Below are 26789 nucleotides of genomic sequence, written 5' to 3' on the forward strand. Positions count from 1 at the left end.
GGGGACCTTGCCGGCGCTGCAGGATTTCAGTCCTGCATGGCGTAGTGTGTTACCAATTGTTTTCTTGGCGACTATGGTCCCAGCTGCTTTGGGATCATTGACAAGATCCTCCCGTGTAGTTCTGGGCGGATTCCTCACCGTTCTCATGATCATTGCAACTCCACGAGGTGAGATCTTGCATGGAGCCCCAGGCCAAGGGAGATTGACAGTTATTTTGTCTTTCTTCCATTTGCGAATAATCGCACCAAATGTTGTTACCTTCTCACCAAGCTGCTTGGCGATGGTCTTGTAGCCCATTCCAGCCTTGTGTAGGTCTACAATCTTGTCCCTGACATCCTTGGAGAGCTCTTTGGTCTTGGCCATGGTGGAGAGTTTGGAATCTGATTGATTGATTGCTTCTGTGGACAGGTGTCTTTTTTACAGGTAACAAGCTGAGATTAGGAGCACTCCCTTTAAGAGTGTGCTCCTAATCTCAGCTCGTTACCTGTATAAAAGACACCTGGGAGCCAGAAATCTTTCTGATTGAGAGGGGGTCAAATACTTATTTCCCTCATTAAAATGTAAATCAATTTATAACATTTTTGACATGCGTTTTTCTGGATTTTTTTGTTCTTATTCTGTCTCTCACTGTTCAAATAAACCTACCATTAAAATTATAGACTGATCATTTCTTTGTCAGTGGGCAAACGTACAAAATCAGCAGGGGATCAAATACTTTTCCCCCCCTCACTGTATATATATATATATATATATATCCTACGCATAAAACAACAAATATATAAAGCAGTACAGTACATTGTTACACAATGTTCTGATCTCTGCTGTTCTGAAGAATTAAATGAAATAGAAAAAACGATTCTGCATAATAAAGAATTATTCAAGAGTAACTATCACAATATCCAAATGCATGAAACACCTCTAACTTGGACCATGGCAGGGCATTCTACAAAAACAAAAAGCGAGCAATGAAACAAGTAATTTGAGCTTGTTTACATGGAAACATTGGAGAGATGTTCCACCAACCAGTTCACCTGTGAAATCCAAAGCAGTGTCCTCTGTTTATGGAACACGTTAACAGAAAACACTGGTAGCTTTCTCACACAAATCTACCTATTTAGGACATTTACAGAGAAAGCCATTTGACCAGTCCTACTTCAAGTCCTTGTTGTGTGCTGATTACTACGAGGCCTCCTCTCAGCCAGGTGAAGTGCTGAGTTAGCAGCTAGCTGCTATAGAGTATCAGGGTGAGTGAGAGAGCTGACGTGCCCCTGGCCCTGTCACTGGCCTGCTGTGGGACACCTGGTGCCTCTTCATGGTGTCTTTGAGTTTGAAGGTCTGTCCACAGTCAGTACATTGAAAGGGTCTCTCCCAGGAGTGGATACGTGTGTGTTTGTTCAGAGTGCGGCGGTGGCAGAAGGCCTTGCCACACACCCCACAGACGAAGGGCCTCGCCCCCGTATGAATGTTCCTGTGCTCCTCCAGGCTCCTTTGCTGGGTGAAGCAGCAGCCACAGTCTGGGCACTGGTGGGAGGGTGAGGGGGAGGGCGGGCGAGTGTGGAAGGAGGGTGAGGGAACCCTCGGAAGGGTACCCCCAGGTCAGCTGTCCATCTTCAGAGATAAGCCCTGTGTACCTGGCAGTGAGCTCTGTCTCGTCACTAGAATGATTGTTACTCTGCAGTCTGTCTGTCACTGGGCTGTCCTGAACATGTGGATGATAGACATCAGGAGCTAGGGATGGAGGCGACTTTGGGGAGGGGATCTGACTGGACACTCTGGGTGTTGGATGAGTGTACATGGTGGAGGAGAGAGAGTTGTGTCTGGGAGGGGAGATGTAAGGTGTGTCCACTGACATGCTCTCATGTCCTGTTGTGCTCCCATACATTTGGATAGGCTCTGGAGGAGCACTCTCCTGATGCCAGTCAGGGTCCTCCACTTCCTGCTTACACACAAAGATGGACCCTTCCTCTGGGACCACCTTATGCTCATCCTTTTCCTCCTGGTAGCTGGCTACTCCCATGTCTGGAATCTCTAGACTGAAATGGGCAGACTTAACAGTCTCCAGCTGGTTGAGAAATGACTTGGTCAAAGCATCTGGGTGATCACTGGTGCTCTGCATCTTGACACTCCTGTAAATTCAAAAAATTAGATGAATCATAGTGAATCGTTCTTGGGATCTGCATGTGACTGAACAATTAAACTAAAGACACTGAGGATGATAGAATAACTGCAGATATGATTAGTTCAATAGCTGCCACACATTAACCTACCCTTGTGTCTCTGTTGAGCCCTGTGCTGTGTTTGTATGTGTACGGTCAGGGGAAGGCGAGGAGACGGTGAAGACCCCAGACCCAAGCCGCTGCTCAGCCATGCTGATCGCTTCCTCCATATCCCTGGGCTGCTGCTTCTGCACCCAGGCACCAGCCTCCTTTGGCAAGAGGGACAGAAACTGCTCCATGGCAACACACTGCTCTACCTGTGCAGCAGTCCTTAGGTCAGGCCTAAGCCAGTGCTTAGCAGCTGAGTCAAGCCTCTGCCCCAGCTCTCTGGCTCCCTTCTGGGGTTCGTACCGCAGAGACAAGAAGTCCTGCCTGCTCTGGTCCTCCACAGTCCACATCTGTCCCAGTACCCTGGTCTGGAATGCATTAGACAACCCCTGGGGTCTGATCAATTGATTCTTCTTCTGTGTCTCCTCTTGCAGCAGACCATCAAGCCTAGCACCCCATTCCTCCGGGTCTTTATCTCTCCCTGGTGTCATCCTATGCCTTCTCTGTTCCTCTACATCCTGGGGCGAAGGCCGGTCAAGGGTTCTGGTCAAACCATCCTTGACAAGCTGGCTGAGGACCTTGGCCTGGATCTCCCCCTGTCTGGTCAGCGCTTTCAGCTGTTGTTTATGCACATCCAGCAGGGACACCAGAAACTCAACCACATCCATATTGATTGCAGGTGCCTATGGTGAGGGCAGTAAAAAATACTTTTCACTAGCTGGCAGGGTCAGAATGGCCAGCTCGATCACAAAGGCATCTAATATCACTGGAAAATAATTGTTAGGTAATTATTTGAGACTAGTCAAATTTCCAGTACCATCACTGAAACTTAGCTAGTAGCTAGCTAACGTTAGCAAGGTGGACAAACGTTCCAGGACTCGGGAGTTAGCTGGGTGGGTGATTTAAAATAAAAAACGCTATCAAAATGAACAAATCTCAAAATTGATTATCAAAGAATGGAAAATAACTAATAAATGACTAGTTACCTGTTATGGTTAATTACTCGCCGTGGACGTTTCAATAGCTAACGTTAGCTAGCTACATATAATGTTTGGACAATAGACGACGGGAATGCTTATCATGTTACGCACAGCAAACTCAGACGTTGTCACAATCAAATGGTACCCCTGGAAACAACAATAAAGAAACTGTGTACGTAGCTAGCTTGCAAGAAATACAATACGAGTAAAAGACAAAAAGACGCCCAGTCTCTCGGTAAGTAACGTTATTTTTCTACCTGTGGTTTTGGTCAGCTTGATAATCACATTTTATGGTGGAATTTGTCTATTTTGCCTAGATTGTCAGCTAACGTGGCTAGCTAGCCAAGTGACCTAACGTTAGCTAGCCAGCTAGCCCTCATCCAGAGAGAAAATGAGGCACACATCTGAACGTGGTGCCAGACAGATTAACAAACTAGCTAGACGCTATAATTTAGATCATAGCTACATGTACAGCCTTATAAACACAACCTCGTGGATCACGTGTTAGAAACGTCATTGAGAGTTGGCTAACAACATATTTTATTTTCACAGGATTTATTATACACCCAAATAGCTATCTTCATTGCCAAGTGGTACTGTCATTACCATACTTTTATAATCATTTCATATTTTACAGGCCGTTGCTAGAGACTCCAAGAGTGGAACCATGGATGTGGTGCGGTTATTTACAAACCTACTAGCAGTGCACAGACAGCAGCTACAGGCCCTGGCTGTACAGGGGGAGATCCAGACTGAGGCTCTAGCACAGTTACTGGAGAAGGAGGAGCTCAGGAGAATGGAGCCAGATGTGAAGCTGGAGGAGGTGAAGGATCCTGAGGCCTACCTGCTGTTTTTGGAGGAGGCAGACTCCAACTCCAGGCTTTCTAATGTGAAGTGGGGGCTCCTTGGTGGGGAGTGCCTCAGGTCAGGCGAGCCAAACTACGAGACACTGAGGGCCAGCCTGCAGAGCCAAGTCAGGGCAGAAGAGAGCCGACGGCAGGAGGACTTCAGCTATCTGAGGTATGACCCTGAGAGAGGGCCCAGGGAGTTGGGGCAGGGACTGGAAAGTGCTGCACAGCACTGGCTTCGGCCTGAGAGGAGAACGGCTGCGGAGGTGGTGAGGTGTGTGGCCCTGCAGAGGTTTGTGTCACTCCTGCCCACACACGTTGGAGACTGTGTGCTGAAACAGTGCCCCCAGGACATGGAGGAGGCTATCTACATGGCTGAGGAGTACCTGAACAACACACCTGGGGATAAGTGCAGTGAGATGGAAAACCACACAGATGGTGAGGGATACCCTGCAGACCAACTGAGAGAGGAAGAAGCAGGGTAGGGCCAGATCATGTTTTGAGTGTTTCTTTCTTGCACATCCAAAGAGATTAAGGAAGTGCTAAATATGTTGACTACAAATAGTGTGTGTTTATTGGAATGCATTTGTTGATATGCTGTCTATTTCTGTTTATTTTCAGACCTGCAGAACATCAAGTTGACAGTGAGAAGATGAAAGTCACAGGACCAGGGTTGTTTCTGAAGAGGATAGAATTTTCTAAAGTCTGTCAGTCCAGTACTTTCAATATAGATGCCAGACATCTGGAGGACATTTACAGTGAGGAGAGGAGACTTGATGGGGAAGATGATTTGGTTGAGGAAGACAATTTTGCTGAACATGAGGACTGGATTAAGGAGGAGATAAAATACAATAACCAGGCTGAGGTAGAGGGTGAGATCAGGTCAGCCTCTGAGATGGGACAGTCTGCTGTGGCTAGAAATACTGAGAATGTTGAGAGAAGTCAGCTTAGAAACATAGCAAATCAGATGCCCGTCTTTGGAAGGGCCAAGAGAGGTGTATCTTCCCCTGTCATCTCCTCGTCCAGCCCTAACACCGCCGAGACAGAGGGAGAAACACCCTGCTGCCTGAAGCGGAAAAACAAAGAAGATCCCTTCCATAGACCAAGCCACTGCTGCCATGACTGTGGTAAGAGCTACAAACGGGCTGCTTTTCTCAGCAAACACAGTTGCAGTGCCTTCCCTAAGTTCATCTGTCCTGACTGTGCCCAAATCTTTGCCTCTCAGAAATGCCTGACCCACCACCGCAGGAGCCATAATAAGGCTCTAGGCTGCTCTGAGTGTGGAAAGCAGTTTAGGGACAAGTATAATCTGAAATGTCACATGAGGACCCACACAGGTGAGTCCCCTTATACCTGTACAGACTGTGGGGATGTCTTTGCTCAGCTGAAAGGGCTGCAGGAGCACAGGAACATCCACACAGAAGAAAGGCCATTCCGCTGCAGTGTGTGTGGGGAGGGCTTCCACCACAGCCACACCCTAACAAAACATAAGCTTCTTCATTCCCAGGAGTCTTTCCTCTGTACTCGCTGTGGAAAGAGCTTTAAACTAAATGACGACTTGCTAAGGCATCTGAGGACGGTGCATGATGAAAGCATGTACCTCAATGGAGATCAGAGTTTTCATAAGAATGGAGATATTTCACCAAGGCCCTATTGGAATTGACTCTATTTAAAAGAGTCCCCACTCAAAATCTTCAACATACTTCTTATTATTGGTGAGACTTGCGACGCAAACGTCCCAGTTTAAATCTTTGTCATAATAAGTCTCATTAGTGGGGCTTGCGAAGCATTCTTCTACATTGTTTAAGCTAGAAACATCATTCAAACTTTAAAATGTGCAGAACAGTCAGGACCAGTGTGCTTGCATTCAAGTTTTTGATATATTTTATTATTTTTAAACTAAGCTTTTTGTCCTTTTTTACTTTCATGGGATTTCTTCAACATTCTAAGTGTCCCATTGTGACATCAACTCCCAGACTTCCAGCATTCCATTTACTGTGAACAATGCAACTTTTGACACAAACCTGATACCACTTTCCCAACCATTTTGACAAAAAGTTAGAGCATATGAAATCTTCCTCTACTTCTTTGCAATTCAAATCTGAAATTCGAACAACAATCTCATACCGGTCAAACCATACAGCTGTTTTACTAACTGCATCAATGACATTTCTATGAACTTTTTATAAACAACTTAAATTTGGACCACTTTCCCAACCAGTTAGACAAAAAGTTATTGTATGAAATCTTCCTCTACTTCTCTGCTATTCAAATCGGAAAAACTAAAATATCTGATACCAGTCTAACGATACAGCTGTTTTAGTAACCACATTGACATTTTTTATAAACAACTGACATTTTGACCACTTTCCCAGAACTTTAGACAAAATCTTAGAGGGTATGACATCTTTGTCTACTTCTTTTGTTTTCAAATCTGGAATCAGAACAAAGTTATTTACTACTAATCAAAAGTTACAGCTGTCTGAGTTTAGAGTGATGAAAAGCAGCAAGCTAACGCCAGCTAACAGCTCTCTGTTTCGTCATTGAGCAGCCCAAACAGCCATTGCTATGGATACTTGCAAAAACTTAAAGGTTTTGATATCTTGGTCTACATCTCTGCTATTCACATTTGGAATCAGAACAGAATTATCTTCTACTCGCAAAAACGTACAGAGTTTAACATCTTGGACTCAGCTATTTAAATCTGGAATCAGAACAGAACGATCTTCTACCAATCAAAAGTTACAGAGTTACTGCAGTTTGTCAGAGTTTAGAGTGGCAAAGTAGCTAGCTAACATCAGCTAAAAGCTCTCTCATGTCTCATCATTGAGCAGCCCAAACAGAGCCGTTGCTATGGAAACCAATGCATTTCAATGGCCGAAAAAGGGCCATAGACTACAATGAAAAAAGACCTAGAATGTATTATCTCCTCTTTCACTGTTTAAGCTATCGACTCCAAATCAACGTTGAGATGTTCAGACTGACCATACTTAGATTGCTTGTCAAAAGATTTTGTATACTATATACATACATTTTTTTTTACTATAACCATTAAATGTGCATAAATTACATTGGTTTTAATGAGAACCATAGGAATACAGAATGGTTTTGCTTTTGGCCAATTTAGCTACAAGACCAACTTTAAAACAGTCAGGCTATCCTAACTTCAAATTCTTTGAAATGTCTAACTACATACATTTTTTTATTAATTTGCATAAAATAACTATTGAACCATTCAAGCTAGAGAGAACAAACCAACTTTCACATGTTCAGGCTATCCTACATTTTAAATCTTTGTAACTATATACATTTGCATAAAATAACCCACCAACAGTAATTATTGAACCGTTCAAGCTAGAGACATCTGTTGCTATGGATACTCACACACAGAGGAGCACATGGGGCAGCGCAGGGAGCAAAGGACAGACAGAGACAATTCTGCTATGGATACTAGCGGAGAAAGTTATTGTATTTCTAATTTCGGGTTGAGCAATCAGGCCAGGGTAGGGTAGGGCCTGAACGTCTACGCCATGGGTAGGTTTCTGCTTTTTTTCTTTCTTTCAAACTTCTAACCACTTTCCCATCAGGCTAGACAGGAACTTAGTGTATAACATCTTCCTCTACTTCACTGCTATTCTAATATGTTCCCAGACTCTGCAAATAACATCGACGAGCTAAGTACCACCGTCACTAGCTTCATAAGGAAAAGCATCGGTGACGTTGTCTCCACAGTGAATATTCTTCCCCAATCAAAAGCCCTGGATTAACACTGAGGTTGAAGCTAAACTAAAGGACAGGGCTACCACACACAGGGCTATCGCAGACAACCCTGGGGCTACGGCTAAGGACAGGAACAAGTTCAAGTCCCGCAATGATATAGTAATAAGGTGGAATCATACTACACAGGCTCCGACGCCCACAACATGTGGCAGGGGCTACAGTCCATTACAGATTACAAAGGAAAACCCAGCCGTGATCTGCCCAACGATGCCTCTCTTGCAGACAAACGCCATGGATTTTATGCATGCTTTGACAATAACAACACTGTGCCTGAGGGCCCCCACCAACCCAGAGGACTGGGTGATCTCGCTCTCCGAGGCTTACGTGAGGACGGTCTTTATTCAGGTCAACACTCGCAGGGCTACGGGCCTGTTCGCAGAGCATGCACAGATCAGCTTGCAGGCATATTCGCAGTAATTTTCAACCTCTCCTTGTCCCAGTCTGTAATCCCCACGTCTTAAGATAACTACCATTATTCCTGTTTCCAAGAACTCTTAAAGCTTTATGCCGCAATGACTACCGTCCTGTAGCACTCACATCTGCAATCATGAAGTGCTTTGAAAGGTTATTCATCCCAGACACCAGACATACTGCCCCAACAGATCCATAGACGATGCAATCTCATTTGCGCTCCACACTACCCTCACCCACCTAGATAAGAGGAATGCCTATGTGAGAATGCTGATCATTGACTACAGCTCAGTGTTCAACACTATTGTCCCCTCCAAGCTCATCACCAAGCTTAGGACCCTGGGACTGAACACCTCCCTCTGCAACTGGATCCTGGACTTCCTGATCGGCCAGCCCCAGGTGGTGAGGGTAGGCAACATCGCCTCCTCCACGCTGACCCTCAACACGGGGGTCCCAAAGGGGTGTATGTTAGTCCCCTCCTGTACTCTCTGTTCACGTACGACTACAACACCATCATTAAGTTTGCTGACAACACGACTGCGGTAGGCCTGATCACCGGCGACAATGACACAGCCTACAGGGTGGAGGTCTGTGACCTGGCAGTGTGGTGCCGGGACAACAACCTCTCCCTCAACGTCAGTAAGACCAATGAGCTGATCGTGGACTACAGGAAACAGGGCTGCAGTGGAGCTGGTCAAGAGCTTCAAGTTCTTCTGTGTCCAAATCACTAAAGACTTAAAATGGTCCACTCACACGCACAGTTGTGAAGGAAGCACGCCTGCGCCTCTTTCCCCTCAGGAAGTTGAAAAGGTTTGGCATCAAATCATCAAAAAGTTCTACAGCTGCACCATTGAGAGCATCTTGACAGGCTGTATCACTGCTTGTTATTTTACTGTAAACTTTTATTTAATCAGTGGAGCCCAATTGAGACCAGGGTTTCATTTTTAATGGTGCCCTGAGACCACAAAGCAAAAAGATATTGCAAATTACAAGTACACTACACCAGAACATCACTGACATCACAGGCATCATAAGCAGGTTACTAAATCAATCAATCAAAACAATTGCACACCTCTGTGAACTCATTTATCATCAGGGTTTTAAAATACCCTAGTGGCACCAGGGAATCCAAATGTAATGAATTTTCTAAATGCTTCCAAAAATGTGGAGCGTGAAAACTAAAAGCAGATTCACCTAATTCTGTGGAGATCTAAGGATTCTGAAGAGTTAACCAACCCTGTAAATGGGTTTGCTGTCTCATTCTTTTATACGTTAGCAACGAAGTTAGGTAAATTGGAAGCTTGTGTGGTAGGGCTTTGTGAACAAAAAGGGAGTAATACATTGATCTACGTGACTTTAATGAGGACCAGACAATCTATTTATAAAAAAGTAGCCCACATTAAATCTTAGCTTTTTAACTAGGTCATCCGTATGCGTTTTAAACATTAAGTCTCTGTCAATCCAGATGTCCAGATATTTGTAGACGGGAACCCGATCAATGGGAGAAACATCCAATTAATAAATATGTAGTCCATCTGAAACATTCTTGCGAGAACTAGAGAACAACATGTATTTCGTCTTGTTCGCATTAAGTACAAGTTTTAAACCAACCAGGGCTTTCTGAATGGTAACAAGGTCAGATTGCAGCTCTAATATAGCCTGTTCAACGGTATGGGCATTGGTATACATAAGTGTCATCTGCATACAGATGAATATTACATGTTTTAACAGATAGACTATTATTTAAATAAATACTAAAGAGAACAGGTCTTAGTACCGACCCCTGCGGTACACCTTGTGTAATATCCAGAAAACTAGACATAACACCACCAGAGATCACACATTGAGTCCTGTCTCAGAGATAGTTTTCAAACCACTTGCAAGAAGCTTGATCCAGGCCTATTTCAGTCAACTTTTGAATAAGAATGTGATTGTCAACAGTATTGAAGCACTTGGAAAGGTCTATAAATAAGGCAGCACAATTTAACACATCATAAACAAGTGTAGAAGCTGAAACTGTGCTATGTCCAGGTCTAAAACAGGATTGGTGCACATTAAAAATAGTGAGAAGTTCAAGTTTTTGCTGAAAGTTAGTCTGGGATTCTAAAACTTTGGAAAGGCAACATAATTTGGAAATTGGACGGGGGTTAACTAAGTCTAAAGGATCTCCTCCTTTATGTAGTGGGAGGACATTTGCCGCTTGCCAGATCTTAGAGATAACACCAGAAACAATTGTCAAGTAAAACATATAGGTCAGTGGTTCTGCAATAAGTGTGGCAGAGAGCTGCAATAAGAAGGGCTCAAGTGAATCAGCCCCTATGTTTTTTTTTTAGCGAAGTACATCATAGACATCAAAGGATTGAAATGAAAATTAAGTATGAGTCTATTCGTGCATCATCTCTACAATCGGTTCTGAGGTGACTAAAGAACTCCCTCTAGTGGGATGAGATGAATTTTCAGAAATGATCCTTTCAAACAGGTGGCCAGTTGAAGCAAAATGGTTATTAAAAGCATCATAAATTTCCATTTAGTCTAGAATGGGACCAGAGGCTGTCAACCTGCTGGGGCAACGAGGGTGTGGAGTTTTGTTTAAAGGATTTGACCACTTTCCAGAAGTTCTGGATTACCACCACTCTGAAAAACAATTCAAGAAATATAATGATTTAGCTTTTTTAACCAGGGATAGACATCTGTTTCTCAAATGTCTGAAGGACTGCCAATCAGATGTAGAATCAGTCATCTAACCTTAGCCCAAGTTACATTTCTTTCCTGTAATTTCTCTGACAATTCATGTGTAAACCAAGGATTACATGTCTTTTACCCTTAAACAGGGAAATAAAAAAAATGAAGGGTTAAGGGCCTGATCCACATCAGTGATATTTGACACATTTCCCCAGTCACTCAACCCCAGCTCAGGCAAAAAAATTGCTCATTAAAATTCCTAAAATGTATCTTTATAATAATGTGAGCGATATTTAGGTAGTTTACATATTATTACAAAGAGACATTCTCGGAATTTTAATTAGCAAAATGTTTTGTCTGAGATGACAATGGCAACAACACCACCCTTGATCGAATGGTGCTACAGAGAGTGGTGTGGACAGCCCAGTACTTCACTGGGGCCGAGCCCCCTGCCATCCAGGACCTTTATATCAGGTGGTGTGAAAGGAAGGCCCGGAAAATCGTTAAAGACTCCAGCCACCCAAGCCATAGACTGTTCTCTCTGCTTCTGCACGGCAAGTGGTACCGGTTAATTAAGTCCGACACCAACAGGGTCCTGAACAGCTTCTATCCCGAAACCATAAGACTGCTAAATACCTTACAGAATGGTTACACGGACTATCTGAGTTGACCCTGGTATGTTATTTTTGTAGTCTATGCACACTCACAGGATTCTACACAGTCATTCACACTGACAGTCCAATACAAACATAACATGCACACACATTTATACTGATGCCACACACACACGCACTCCCATACAATCATCATTTATGCTGATACTACTCTGTTTATCATATATCCTGATGCCTAGTCACCTTACCCGATACCTACTCTATATAGGACCAAAAGTATGTGGACACTTTTGTGGTGGAAAAAGTACACATTTGTCATACTTGAATAAAAGTAAAGATACCTTAATCGAAAATGACTCAAGTAAAAGTGAAAGTCACCCAGTAAAATACTACTTGAGTAAAAGTCTAAAAGTATTTGGTTTTAAATATACTTAAGTATCAAAAGTAAATGTAATTGCAAAAATATACTTAAGTATCAAACGTACAAGTATAAATCATTTCACATTCCTTAAATTAAGCAAACCAGACGCCACATTTTTCTTGTTTTTTTATTTACGGATAGCCAAGGGCACACTCCAACACTCAGACATAACTTACAAACCAAGCATGTGTTTAGTAAGTCTGCCAGATCAGAGGCAGTAGCGATGACCAGAGGTGTGCCCTTGAGAAATGTGTGAATTGTACCATTTTCCTTTCCTGTCAAGCATTCGAAATGTAACGAATACTTTTGGGTGTCAGGGAAAATGTATGGAGTAAAAAGTACATTGTTTTGTTTAGTAATGTAGTGAAGTACAGATACCCCCAAAAACGACTTAAGTAGTACTCAAAAGTATTTTTTACTTAAATACTTTACACCACTGGTGGACACCAGCGAACATCTCATTCTAAAATCATAGGCATTAATATGGAGTTGGTCCCCCCTTTGCTTCTATAACAGCCTACACTCTTCTGGAAAGGCTTTCCACTAGATGCTGGAACATTGCTGCGGGGACTTGCTTCCATTCAGCCACGAGCATTAGTGAGGTCGAGCACTGATGTTGGGCGATTAGGCCTGGCTCGCAGTCGGCGTTCCAATTTATCCCAAAGGTGTTCAATGGAGTTGAGGTTAGGGCTCTGTGCAGGCTAGTCAAGTTCTTCCACACCGATCTCAACAAATCCTTTCTGGATAGACCTCGCTTTGTGCACAGGGGCATTGTCATGCTGAAACAGGAAAGGGCCTTCCCCAAGTTGGAAGCACAGAATCGTCTAGAATGTTATTGTATGCTGTGGCATTAAGATTTCCCTTTACTGAGCGTTAAGATTTCCCTTTACTGGAACTAAGGGGCCCGAACCATGAAAAACAGCCCTAGACCATTATTCAAACTTTACAGTTGGTACTACGCATTCAGGCAGGTAGCATTCTCCTGGCATCCGACAAACCTAGATTTGTCCGTTGGCGTGCCAGATGGTGAACCGTGATTCATCACTCCACAGAATGTGTTTCCACTGCTCCATAGTCCAATGGCGGTGAGCTTTACACCACTCCAGCCGACGCTTGGCATTGCGCATGGTGAACTTAGGCTTGTGTGCGGCTGCTCGGCCATGGGAACCCATTTCATGAAGCTCCAGACGAACAGTTCTTGTGCTGATGTTGCTTCCAGAGGCAGTTTGGAACACGGTTGTGAGTGTTGCAACCGAGGACAGACCATTTTTACGCGCTTCAGCACTCGGCGATCCCGTTCTGTAAGCTTGTGTGGCCTACCACTTTGCGGCTGAGCCGTTGTTGCTCCTAGACGTTTCCACTTCATAATTACAGCACTTACAGTTGACCGGGGCAGCTCTAGAAGGGCAGAAATTTTACAAACTGACTTGTTGGAAAGGTGGCATCCTATGACGGTGCCACGTTGAATGCCACTGAGCTCTTCAGTAAGGCCATTCTACTGCCAATGTTTTTCTATGGAGATTACATGGCGTGTGCTCGATTTTAAACCTCCTGTCAGCAACAGGTGTGGCTGAAATAGCCGAATCCACTAATTTGAAGGGGTGTCCACATACTTTTGTATATATAGTGTATCTACCTCTATCACTCCAGTATTCCTGCACATTGTACATATGGTATTGGAACTGACCCTGTATCTAGCTTCTTACTTTCGCATGTTCTTATTTTTATTTGTGTCTTTTTGTTCTACCTTATGTTATTTTTAGTGCTACATTGATATTGATTACTGCATTGTTGGGTTTAGAGCTTGCAATAAATGCATTTCACTGTACTTGTGCATGTGACATTAAAAACTTAACTTGAAAAACTATAATAAAATGTTAGTTTCTATCTGACCTTGAACAGCAGACCTATGAATTTCCAACAAAACTGTTTGATCATTACATCATCATTCAACTAAAATCAAACTTCATTTACCTAGTACGTTTTAAAAAAGTGAAACATGCATCTATTTAGATGAGACCCACGGGATGAATGATTCAGAGTTGCTTTGCTTTCCTAAGTGTTATAGAAATGGAATTCATTATATTTCTGTGGTCCACATGATCCTGCCTTTTATTGCTGCCCATCTTCTGACAGAAGCTTGCTTTGTCCAACTGTATGTCTTTCTTCTTTCCATTTTCACACGCAACAACTGTAGCTCAGACATTTTGGTGATTTAACTGTCCCACAACCCAAAGTTATAAGGTTGATATACTGTAGTAGTCTATCGAAGTATTCAGACCAATTATTTTACTCAATTTAACTTTGACTATATGTAACTGCTTTGCTTTAAATAGTAAAGTAAACTTTTTTTAAACTTCTTCCAATTCCACAAAAATACTTTTAAAGCGGTAAAACAAGTCCCACAACTTTACTTCATCTAAAGTTACCATCTAGTTAAAATAATTGGTTGCAAAGAAAGTCAGTACCACGCTCAGAGTAGGAAAGGCTCTTTCTAGAGCGCCCGGTTAGATTGTGCAAAATATTATTTTTTAAATCTCAAAAATGGTTAAACTAAGAAATATGTGATTATTGAAAAAAGTCTGTGTTTGCTTCATTTACTATCATCCTTTAATTAAAGGGACACTAGGGGATTTTGTCAATGAAGCACTTTATCTACTAGAGTTAGCGCAATGGCTGGAAGTCTATGGTATCTACTAGCATGAAAAAATGCATGAAAATAAGTTGTCTCTCGTTGAATGGCAACAAACACTTCATTATGTTTCCACTCCTGCTATGAGTAGTACTGTTGACCAATAACGACGAAGGGACCTAGACTTCGGCTACCGAACTTCGACTTGCCTCAAAAATAAATCATGAACAGTTGTAAAAAAAAAACTGCCGAAGACCATAACAAACAAAAACATCACAAAATGTTGTCATAATATCTGCGCAAACTATTTTGACTGGGAAGCATACCGTATGCTTCCCAGTCAAAACAGTTTGAGCACGGTAGACATACAGTAAGCTTTACCGTGTGCATCCTACTCTAAACAGTTTGAGCATTTATTTATTTTTGTTTCGTTTTGGTCTTCGGCAGGGTTTTTTTCTGGCTGTTTGAGCACACAACCGTTTTTCTCGAGGCAAGTCGAAGTTCGGTAGCCAAAGTCTATGCCCCTTCATCGGTGATTTATCAACAGTACTACTTTTGCACATGTACAGTATGTGTAGATAGTACATTTTATGTTTAGGTTTTCAATATATGACAAACCATCACTGCATATTGGTTATTGATTTGGACACGTTAAAACCTTTTAATTGTAACTATATGCAATTTAAAATGTAATCTACGTTACCCCGAAAGTAATTACTTATAATGAGAGGACTATGAACAATAACTAGTAATGCTGCATACTCCAAGAAAGGTTCAAATCTCACCTTTCTGGTAAAAATAGTTATAAATTGCTGCGGTGTAGTGACTTTTGAGGACACAAGCTCAAGTACACAGTACAAATATGATAAAAATAGGAAAATGTGAAATATTTTATGACGTGTTTCCTTTTCAACAACTGTATGAATAAGGCTTAAAATGACTTATATTCTTTCTAAATATAGTATAATCAAATTATAAACTCCTAACTATAAGATTTCACCATCCTTATAACTGTAAAATGCATATATGTTTAGTGTTAGAGAAAATGTACATTTTTTCTAAAGGTCTCTCTTGATCAAAACACCTGCCCCCACCGCTGTGAATGTCACACAGAGCTCTGAATTCTTTAGGAACTTTCCTTTCATATCATATTATTCTTGTCCATCTAGGACAAACAGAACGTCTTTTGGGGGTCTTAAAATCTATGAATTGGCCGTGCTGCTGCTCCAGTTTCAACTGTTCTGCCTGCGGCTATGGAACCCTGACCTGTTCACCGGACGTGCTTGTTGCACCCTCGACAACTACTATGATTTTTATTATTTGACCATGCTGGTCATTTATGAACATTTTAACATCTTGACCATGTTCTGTTATAATATCCACCCGGCACAGCCAGAAGAGGACTGGCCACCCCTCATAGCCTGGTTCCTCTCTAGGTTTCTTCCTAGGTTTTTGGCCTTTCTAGGGAGTTTTTCCTAGGAGTTTTTCCTAGCCACCGTGCTTCTTTCACATGCATTGCTTGCTGTTTGGGGTTTTAGGCTGGGTTTCTGTACAGCACTTTGAGATATCAGCTGATGTACGAAGGGCTATATAAATAAATTTGATTTGAATAATTTTTTATTAATGCAATAAAGGATTGCAGGCATGTGCTTTGTCAGTGGCTGTGACATAGGGTTCAGCCAGGAGTTGAAGGAGAGTCTGAAGAGCGAATGAAACGGTCGGAAGGACATCCCAGCGTCAAGTTGTTTCAGATTTCACACAGGCACAAAAAATATACAATATTACTGTGTCCGTGGGAACCAGGGCAATTGCTCAATGGTGTTCACAGATCGATTTATAAGTGAAAATGTTGAACGGAACTGGTACCAGAACTACGCAGGTCCCCTAAATAGGGGACTTTACATCTAAGAGGTTTTTAAAGCTGTGTTTTGACATTGGTCTATTTATCAAAATGTCTTGTCAACGGGAAGCAGCTTAAGCATAATTTTCTATTTATGTTTAGGAATATTAATAGAACTTTCAACATTAATTTCCCATGTATTGTACTTAAGCAGGTAAAAACTACTGAATGAGTCAAAAAACGTGCTGCAATTGATTCATTTTGAGGATATGCCAGAAATAAACAAATTGGGTTTGCCCTGCCTACTCAAAGCATTCCATATTTTGTAACTATATTAAACGTTTTCATCTGTTCCCAAATGTAAAAAAAAACTGTTTAAAAGGGACTTTTCGAAATTGTTGACCTTCATATTAATCTCCAGTACCACCCCAACATCCAAAAATGTATATATATTTTCACCCATCTACACACAATACCCCATAATGACAAAGTGAAAACATGTTTTTAGAAATGTTTGCAAATAAATGCAGAAATATCAAATTTACATATGTATTCACACATCTGAGTCAAAGCTTCGTAGAAGCAGTTTTTCTGGTTAAGTCTCTAAGAGCTTTCCACACCTGGATTGTGCAACATTTGCCCATTATTCTTTAAAAAATTCTTCAAGCTCTGTCAAACTCTAACTGTTTTTAAGTCGCTAATGGTGAAATCCCTAAACGGTTTGCTTCCTCTCCGGCAATTGAGTTAGCAATGAGGCCTGTAGCGATTGGGTGTATTGATCATCCGAAGTGTAATTTTTAATTTAACCATGCTCAAAGTTGTATTCAGTGTCTGCTTTTAAAAAAAATATATTTTATTTAACCCATCTACCAATAGGTGACCTTCTTTACGAGGCATTGGAAAACCTCCCTTGTCTTTGTGGTTAAATATGTGACTGAAATGCACTGCTCGATTGAGGGACCTTACAGATAATTGTGTGTGTGGGTTACAGAGATGAGGTAGTCATTCAAAAATAATGTGAAACTAATATTTCACACAGAGTGCATGGAACTTATATGACTTAAGTAAACATTTGCTTAACCTGAATGTATTTAGGCTTGCCATAACAAAGGGGATGAATACTTATTGACTCAAGACATTTCAGCTTTTCATTTTAAATTAATTCGATATTTTTTTTTTTAAACATAATTCCTCTGATATTATGGGGTATTGTGTGTAGGGCCAGTGTAAAAAATTCAGGCTAAAACACAAATTTTTACTTTACGAACTTTTGCCTGCTCATAGTGGGGCGGCAGCGTAGCCTAGTGGTTAGAGTGAAAGGTTGCAAGATCGAACCCCGAGCAAACAAGGTACAAATCTGTCATTCTGCCCCTGGACAAGGCAGTTAACCCACTGTTCCTAGCCTGTCATTGAAAATAAGAATTTGTTCTTAACTGACTTGCCTAGTTAAATAAAGGTAAAATTAAGAAAATAGTTGGTTAAAATCGCAATGCACACCAGATTATTTCAAAAGTATTTCTGATATCATCTGGCGTGCATCTGTTTTACTATAAAACATCGAAACACGCCGTTTTCACAAAAATGGATGTTGGGATGATGAAAAATAATGAAATTCTTAATTTAAATTATAGGGTGTTTGCCTGGCTTACTTTGAATGCTGCCGTTTTCAGCTAACTAAATGACAATACATTTCAACAATAAACATTTAAAAACAGGCCTGCTTGAGTGGACATGATTTATTCTCCAAATGAATCTAGCAACATTTTGAGCCAGGTTACCACACCAGCTTCCCCATAATTAAAATGTTAATAAGCACAGACTCCATTTTTGATCCAAGGACAAAAGGGTCCCTGACGAGTGTGACAAATGTGAGTGCAGGTACCATATGAGATTGTAAAGATGATTGATGATCAGAAGCAGCCGAATGGATTGTACAATAGCCTGCGAAACTGTGTCAAACACTTTGCAAGTTAAACCATGAAAGTATGCATAACGTAGCCTCGGCTTCCGGATGCTGTAACTGTATCAAATTAGTGCATGGAAGTAAAGTTAAACTACAACAGATTCAGAATCTATACTTTTGCATGTTCAGTGAGAATAAACAGCAGACACTGCATAGCCTCTTAATACTGTATTTATTTTAGTTTTAATTACAATAATCATGTAGACACCATGCTCCTGCTGACGAGCAAACACAGAGGCGTCCTAGCCTGTCAAATCACAAAGCGAATATACACCAGATTCTTTTAGACCAGGGATCTCCAACCCTTGTTCTGGGTGGGTCCCTGTGTTTGCTTCTTGTAGTTCCGTCTTTAATTGGTGAACTGTACATAAAATGGACTGAATGACGACATCACTCCAGAGACAATCAGGCCCTGGTTAGAGCACTCCTATTCAGAGATTGATTCATTACTGAAATAGTTGGATCACGTCACCCATGCGGTAGGTCAAATATCAATTCATGTAAATTTGCAGGGGTTCTCGAATACGTGAAATTATCATTTATTTTTCCGACTGGAAGCAAAGATGATTTAGTACCAATGTGTTGAGTTTGCCCCTCCTTTCTCTTTCCATCCCAAATGAACTACTTACCTTGGCATGCATTAACCTCTACCTGATGTACATTCACATCTTCCCCTAACCCTGAACTGTTAATAATGCAAACATCTCAGATAATCCAAAACCCACATCTCTTATCTATAGCCTAATTTCACGATTAGCATTGAGAAAAAAATGTAATAAATCCATGCAGCTAAAGATCCCCATCAGAGGCAAGAAAATCATAATCAAGTGGTTATTTAAACAGAGGGAAAAGCTAAAAATAAATAAAAATAATTCAAAACAAGTACCCAAATGCCAGCTATATCTGCCCCTTAGCAATAGCTTGAACTTAAAACATACAGTATGGGTCATTTGAGAACTTAATCGAGCTGCAATTCTTTAGCTTATAGAGACATATTTAAAAAAAAAATAAACAAATCCAATCCAACTGGTCTGTTTTACAGCACACTGCAGTATAAATGTGTTACTGGGTATTTAGACATCAAAACCTTTTCTGAAGAGGGGTATCAGCAGCCCATCTGAGCAGTGGAGTTGAATGTGAGCGAACGGTGGGGTGGGACATGTACAAGAGATGTGGCCACTAGTGGGCGGGGCCATGATTTGAGTTTGACAGCACACAGCTGAGTCCATGGTTGGATCATTCTCCCATGCTTAGAGTAGGCAACACTAGTCTTGGCAAGCTTAGCTCCAGACAGACACTAAAACCCATGTGATCCAACTAATATTAGCTTGCCCTCTGCACAATTTAAGGGAACTAATTTGAAGCAGGAACAACTGTGATCAGCTAATTCAAACAACTTAGTTCCTGACTGGGTTGAGAACTGGAGTTCCCCAGCAGCCTTGATATATACAATTTACAGGCACACATACATACATACATACATACATACATACATACATACATACATACATACATACACGAACCACACACACAATCTACATCTATAGCTTAGCCCAACAGCAGTGCCATGACTCCATGTGGCTTAGTGTCCATGTTCATGGTTAGTGCACTCGTTGTCCATTGATAACAACGTCATCAAACTCTTCCTACAGGAGGAAAACAGAACAGCAGAGTTAATCGTCATAAAACCCAATAATAACACTTACAACCATGATAGACAATGTGTGCTCAAACATGTACAATGCTAACTGTAACTGCCCCAGACCACCCTCACATCTTCGCTCTCCCTCTCCTCTGCTTCCTCGTCCTCTTCATCCCGGACCTGTGTGTCAGAGGCCCCTCTAGCCTTGAGCAGGGCCTGTACCTCCTTGTTGGGCCTGTGCAGAGCGCAGTAGAGGGCCGTGTGGCCTGCATAGGAGGGCTGGTCTACATTGGCCCCCCCCTGCAGCAGTAGCTGCACCAGCCTGGGGCTTTGGGACTCCACGGCCCAGTGTAGAGGGGAGCGGCCTGAGCCCAGGTCCTGGAGGAGCAGGAGGGGAGAGAGGCATCATCATAACCTTTAAGTGTAATTATCTTGCTCATTAGGTAAGGGGACCTTTAATAATGAGTTTGATGGATGAAGTACTGAGGCATGTTAGAACCCAGCGGGCATAGAGGACCCACCCTGTCTTCATCAGTCTGATACAGTAACTAATGTGGGCTACTCACCCTCTGGTTAACATTGGCTCCTGCATCAATCAGCATGCTGATTATGTCCTCTTTGCCCCGCTGTACTGCCAAATGCAGTGCACTCACCCCTGAAAGAGAAGAGAGAGAGAGCAGAAGGGAGGGTGACATTACAAATAGAGAAACAAAGGTAAGCAGGGATGCAGAGTTTCTAACGGTAAAATAACTGGCTCCATGTCCTCGGGGTGATCCGTGTACCCGAGTAGTTGGTGACATGCAGGTAGTCAGTGCTCTGGCAGTTGGAGGTGATCTCTCGTACACAGTCCTGCCTCAGCTCCCTGACAGCCAGGTGCAGCGGTGTGTTCCCTCCCCTCTCCTGGAGCTCAGCGCTCGCAGCACCCCACAGCAGCCCTCGCACAAACTGGGACTGGTCCACTATGACAGCCAGGTGAAGGGCAGTCTGACAGAGGAAGAAAAGTGGACAAATAGTAACCAAAAGAGGAGATTTAAGAGGGACAGGAAAATGGAAGGTGACGTGTTAATTACATGTTAGTTTCAAGTTTTATTGTCTCGTGTGCACGCTCTTTCCCAACAATGCAGTAATCAATATCAGTAGTAAAAATAATAAAAATACTATAAAATAAAGTAGAACAAGAACACACGAGAAACATAAATAAGAACATGAGAAATAAGAACATTAATATAGAGTTGGTCACCCCTTTTCTGCAAAAAACAACCTCCACTCTTCTGGGAAGGCTTTCCACTAGATGTTGGAACATTGCTGTGGGCACTGATATTGGGCAATTAGGCCTGACTCGCAGTCAGCGTTCCAATTCATCCCAAAGGTATTCGATGGGGTTGAGGTCAGGGCTCTGTGCAGGCCAGTCAAAGTTCTTCCACACCAATCTCAACAAACCATTTCTGTATGGACCTCGCTTTCTGCACAGAGCAACATTGTCATGCTGAAAGAGGAAAGGGCCTTCCCCAAACTGTTGCCAAAGATGGAAGCACAGAATCATTTAGAATGTCAATGTATGCTGTTGCGTTAAGATTTCCCTTCACCGGAACAAAGTGGCCTAGCCCGAACCATGAAAAAACAGCCCCAGACCATTATTCCTCCTCCAAACTTAACAGTTGGCACTATGTATTGGGGCATGTAGCGTTCTCCTGGCATCCGCCAAACCCAGATTCATCCGTCAGACTGCCAGATGGTGAAGTGTGATTCATCAGTGCAGAGAACGCGTTTCCACTGCTCCAGAGTCCAATAGTGACGAGCTTTACACCACTCCAGCCGACGCTTGGCATTGCGCATGGTGATCTTAGGCTTGTGTGCAGCTGCTCGGCCATGGAAAACCATTTCATGAAAATCCCAACAAACAATTATTGTGCCGACGTTGCTTCCAGAGGCAGTTTGGAACACGGTAGTGAGTTTTACAACCGAGGTCTGAATCCATTCTGAATGCACTGTGTGTGTGTATACACACACACTACCGGTCAAAAGTTTTAGAACACCTACACATTCAAGGGTTTTTCTTTATTTTTACATTTTAGAATAATAGTGAAGACAAAATTATAAAATAACACATGGAATCATGAAGTAACAAAGTGTTAAACAAATCAAAATATATATTGGAGATTCTTCAAAGTAGCCACCTTTTGCCTTGATGGCAGCTTTGCACACTCTTGGCATTCTCTCAACCAGCTTCACCTGGAAAGCATTTCCAACAGTCTTGAAGGAGTTCCCACATATGCTGAGCACTTGTTGGATGCATTTCCTTCACTCTGCGGTCCGACTCATCCCAAATCATCTCAATTTGGTTGAGGTTGGGGGATTGTGGAGGCCAAGTCATCTGATGCAGCACTCCATCCCTCTCGGTAAAATAGCCCTTGCACAGCCTGGAGATGTGTTGAGTCACTGTCCTGTTGAAAAACAAATGATAGTGGGACTAAGCGCAAACCAGATGGGATGGCGTATCGCTGCAGAATGCTGTGGTAGCCATGCTGGTTAAGTGTGCCTTGAATTCTAAATAAATCACTGACAGTGTCACCAGCAAAGCACCCCAACACCACCTCCATGCTTCACGGTGGGAAGTACACATGCAGAGATCATCTGTTCACCCACACAGTGTCTCACAAAGACACAGCTGTTGGAACAAAAAATTTCCACCAGTCTAATGTCCATTGCTTGTGTTTCTTGGCCCAAGCAAGTCTCTTCTTCTCATTGGTGTCCTTTTAGTTGTGGTTTCTTCACAGCTATTCGACCATGAAGGCCTGATTCACACAGCCTCCTCTGAACAGTTGATGTTGAGACGTGTCTGTTACTTGAATTCTATGAAGCATTTATTTGGGCTGCAATTTCTGAGGCTGGTAACTCTAATGAACATCCTCTGTAGCAGAGATAACTCCGGGTCTTCCATTCCTGTGGCGGTCCTCATGAGATCCAGTTTCTTGATGGTTTTTGCGACTGCACTTTAAGAAACTTTCAAAGTTCTTGAAATGTTTCCTATTGACTGACCTTCATGTCTTAAAGTAATCGACTGTCATTCCCCTTTGCTTATTTGAGTTGTTCTTGCTAGAATACGGACTTGTTTTTTCCCCCAAATAGGGCTATCTTCTGTATTACACCCCCCCACCCCACCACCTTGTCACAACAACTGATTGGATCAAACACATTAAGCAAAGATATTCCACAAATTATCAAGGCACACCTGTTAATTGAAATGCATTCCAGGTGACTACCTCATGAAGCTGGTTGAGAGAATGCCAACAGTGTGCAAAGCTATCATCAAGGCAAATGGTGGCTATTTGAAGAACCTCAAATATATTTTGATTTGTTTAAGACCTGTATGGTTGCTACATGACTCAATGTGTGTTATTTCATCATTTTGATGTCTTCACTATTGTTCTACAATGTATTAAACAGTAAAAATAAAAACCCTTAATTAGGTGTTCTAAAACTTTTGACCGGTAGTGCGTATAAATTTTTTTTGTAAGAAAAAAGCTTTTAAATAATATGAATCTCAACCGTTTATCCATTACAGTGGTGAAGACATGGATGTTTCATGGTATGGTGGGGTATGCAAAATGGGTCAACTTCAACCACCTTTGTCTCTTGAATGTTGACATTCAGGTCCAAAAAGTCACTGTTCTGAGCACTTCTACAATGGGCAAATATGTATAGAAGGTTTTGTTCAAATCAAAAGGGGTGCTGTCAAGTGATTGAATTCAAATAGATTTAACCTACAGCGTTGCTCCCTATTGTATTGAGTTGCACAATAACAGTCTTTGGGAAGCCAGAAGTTAAATAAAATTCCATTTCAACTTACTGTGCCAGTGGGCAGGATGGTTGGTCATTAAAAAGGGGGGGAAAATCTGTTAAAATATCTTAAAGGAACATATTACTTAACAGACTTTCCAAATGTGGGTCTGTGGTAGACCCACTTCCTCTCTGCTTACATCATGTCAAAATAAGTCCCCCACAAGGTATTCATTGATCGTGGACTTCAGGAAACAGCAGAGGGAGCACCCCCCCTATCCACGTCGACGGGACAGCAGTGGAGAAGGTGGAAAGTTAAGTTCCTCGGGGTACACGTCACAGACAAACGGGAAATGGTCCACGCACACAGACAGTGTGGTGAAGAAGGCCTCTTCAACCTCAGGAGGCTGAAGAAATTTGGCTTGTCACCCAAGACCCTTTCAAACATGCACAATTGAGAGCATCCTGTCGGCTGCATCACCGCCTGGTACGGCAACTGCACTGCCTACAACCGTAGGGCTCTCCAGAGGGTGGTGCGGTCTGCACAACGCATCACCACGGGCAAACTACCTGCCCTCCAGGACACACACAGCACCCGATTTCACAGGAAGGCAACAACAACAAAAAAGGTAATCAAGGACAACAACCACCCGAGCCTCTGCCTGTTCACCCCGCTACCATCTAGAAGACGAGGTCAGTATAGGTGCATCAAAGCTGGGACCGAGAGACTGAAAAATAGCTTCTCTCTCAAGGCCATCAGAATTAAACAGCCATCACTAACATAGGCTGCTGCCTACATGCAGACTTGAAATCATTGGCCACTTTAATAAATGGATAACTAGTCACTTTAATAATGCCACTTTAATAATGATGTTTACATATCTTGCATTACTCATCCCATATGTATATACTGTATTTTATACCATCTTGCCTATGCCTGCTAAGTCATTGCTCATCCATATATTTATATATTCTTAATCCATCACTTTACTTAGATGTGTGTATTAGGTAGATGTTGTGGAATTGTTTGATTACTTGTTGATATTGCTGCACTGTCAGAACTAGAAGCACACAAGCATTTCGCAACACTCACAATAACACCCGCTTACCATGTGTATGTGACCAATAAAATTTGATTCGATTTTTTGTCCACATATGGCACACTTGCAGGACTTTTATTTTGACATGAGGTTAGCAGAGAAGAAGTGGGTCTACAACAGACCTACATTTGGAAAGTCTTTAATAATACGTTTCTTTAGATATTTTGTCTCAAATTTCACTGTAAATACTCCAGTGTTGCTAATGCAGCTATGTGTCCTTGTGCTTACCTGTCCCAAGTGGTTCTGAATGTCCAGGTAAGGCACCCAGCTCCTGTCCAGCGCTATCACCCCCAGAAGGTACTGTACGAAGGCCCAGTGCTCGTGGATAAGAGCCAAGTGAAGAGCCCTATGAGCAAAGGAGGTGTTTGAGATAAGTACAAACAGCCAACAAACTGCTGTTCACCATGTGAATAGTAAGGAGAGGCTTCTCACGTGTCTCCATCCTCAGACACAAAGTTCAGTGTGTTGAACATCTCTCTTCTCCGTCTTTCCTCCTCTGGGATCAGTGCTGCTTGCCTCCCACTGTCATCCACTGTGTCACTGATAACTGGTTCATTCAGGTGCATGGTCCCCAGCCCCTGTGATATACTCCCCATAGTCTCATCTGTAATTGAGTCCCCTATAGCCGAGTCCAACCTCTCTTCACCCCCCGGTGAACTACAGTCCATGGGGCGCTTGTCAGTGTCATCCAGTGATGGGTAGGAGGTCGTGTACGGAGGGGAACCGGGCCCCCATGTTTGGGATGTCTCGTTGCTGAAGGTGTCATCCAGACTCAGCGCTGCTCCACTCAGACAATCTAGCCCACTGTCGCACCAATCCTCCGGTCTAGAAGTACCCAGAGCGTCGTGTTTTTCAAGCCCGAAGTGAAGTTCAGGCCGTGTAGGCGGCTTTCCAGAATCGCACCTGGGCTGAATACCAGCCATTACGAATACCGTTGCTAGCTAGCTATGCACTTTTTTTTTTATAGATTCCTCTGCAATAATGGCAATAACAGCTGGTTAAAATTAGTGTATATTTACTTTTAGTAGCTAGCCTGATAGCAAACTGTCTAAAGAAAAGTAACAAGCTAACGTTAGCTGTGCTGTCAAGCTGGCAACTGTCTGCAGTAGCAGTTGGCTAGCTTGCAAGCAAAAGTGCTAGGACCAGGCTAAGAAAACAGCGCAGCGCTGCACCTAAGCTCTAACTGATAAAGTTAATCTTTTAAAAGATTATTTAAGGAGTAAAATAAATGTTACCGTCTTAAGTTGTTTTCAAGTCAAGGCGTCTTGCTGAAATAGTTGTCCTGGGGAATTCCCAAGCCTCTCCAGTCTAATGTTAGAAGGATCAAAATACAGTGAAAGTAGGTTCTGCGCGCATGCGTGTAATTGCATATCCGATTGGTCCTTTATTACTGTACTGCCACAGACAAAAAGGGAAACCTGGTTAGTTACCAGCAGAGCTCTAAATACTGTACACGGCCTTTTCATATGTACAATGAGATAGTCAGATAATACATTATTCATTTCATTTTTGGCTTCATTCATCTCAATAAATATATTACTTTACAGACAATTGCTGGGTTTGCTCTGAAAGCCTGCTTTATATTGCATATGTGTGTGTCTTCTTAAGCGCATAATAGTCCAAATGATCTTGATCCTTGATACCACCATCAATTCATTTGATTGCATTAACTGTTATAATCACTGAATGAACAAAGATCTGGAGTAAAAAAAAAAATAACACTAAAAGTCAGATGTATTTTAGGAGGATATCGTATCCACATCCACAGGATGGCGCCAGAGGTGTACACGAAAACCACGTTTTAATTTCTCTGTTTTATCTGTAAGCAGATC

The 26789-nt window shown here is 42.3% G+C and overlaps 3 protein-coding genes across 7 annotated transcripts; 1 reads left to right on the forward strand and 2 right to left on the reverse strand.

Annotated features, from left to right (window-relative positions):
* Window positions 1-700: 700 nt before the first annotated feature.
* Window positions 701-3995, reverse strand: LOC106567827 (uncharacterized). 2 transcript variants are annotated; one of them, XM_014137594.2, is made up of 3 exons: window positions 3939-3995; window positions 2268-2947; window positions 701-2126 (listed from the first exon to the last, which is right to left on the reverse strand). In XM_014137594.2, the coding sequence occupies exons 2-3, from the start codon at window positions 2930-2932 to the stop codon at window positions 1346-1348; spliced, it is 1446 nt and encodes a 481-aa protein (XP_013993069.2). In that variant the 5' UTR covers window positions 2933-2947; window positions 3939-3995; the 3' UTR covers window positions 701-1345. The 2 variants fall into 2 exon arrangements, with proteins under 2 accessions (XP_013993069.2, XP_013993068.2); XM_014137593.2 differs by lacking the exon at window positions 3939-3995 and adding an exon at window positions 3251-3372 and having other exon boundaries at window positions 702-2126.
* On the forward strand, window positions 3342-9226 carry LOC106567826 (oocyte zinc finger protein XlCOF26). Of its 4 annotated transcripts, XM_045692294.1 has the most exons (4): window positions 3342-3479; window positions 3882-4573; window positions 4714-5219; window positions 5318-9226. In XM_045692294.1, exons 2-4 carry the CDS (start codon window positions 3912-3914, stop codon window positions 5347-5349), a joined length of 1200 nt encoding a protein of 399 aa, XP_045548250.1. In that variant the 5' UTR covers window positions 3342-3479; window positions 3882-3911; the 3' UTR covers window positions 5350-9226. The 4 variants fall into 4 exon arrangements, with proteins under 4 accessions (XP_045548250.1, XP_013993067.1, XP_045548252.1 ...); XM_014137592.2 differs by having other exon boundaries at window positions 4714-9226; XM_045692296.1 differs by lacking the exon at window positions 5318-9226 and having other exon boundaries at window positions 3882-4530; window positions 4714-4943.
* A 9364-nt stretch (window positions 9227-18590) lies between these two features.
* Window positions 18591-26318, reverse strand: LOC106567825 (NF-kappa-B inhibitor alpha). The gene is made up of 7 exons (XM_014137591.2): window positions 26193-26318; window positions 25390-25930; window positions 25186-25303; window positions 20860-21061; window positions 20644-20732; window positions 20210-20455; window positions 18591-20081 (listed from the first exon to the last, which is right to left on the reverse strand). The coding sequence occupies exons 2-7, from the start codon at window positions 25878-25880 to the stop codon at window positions 20037-20039; spliced, it is 1191 nt and encodes a 396-aa protein (XP_013993066.2). The 5' UTR covers window positions 25881-25930; window positions 26193-26318; the 3' UTR covers window positions 18591-20036.
* Between the last annotated feature and the right edge of the window lie 471 nt (window positions 26319-26789).

The sequence above is a fragment of the Salmo salar genome, chromosome ssa13, assembly GCF_905237065.1.
Source record: "Salmo salar chromosome ssa13, Ssal_v3.1, whole genome shotgun sequence".
Taxonomy (NCBI): domain Eukaryota; kingdom Metazoa; phylum Chordata; class Actinopteri; order Salmoniformes; family Salmonidae; genus Salmo; species Salmo salar.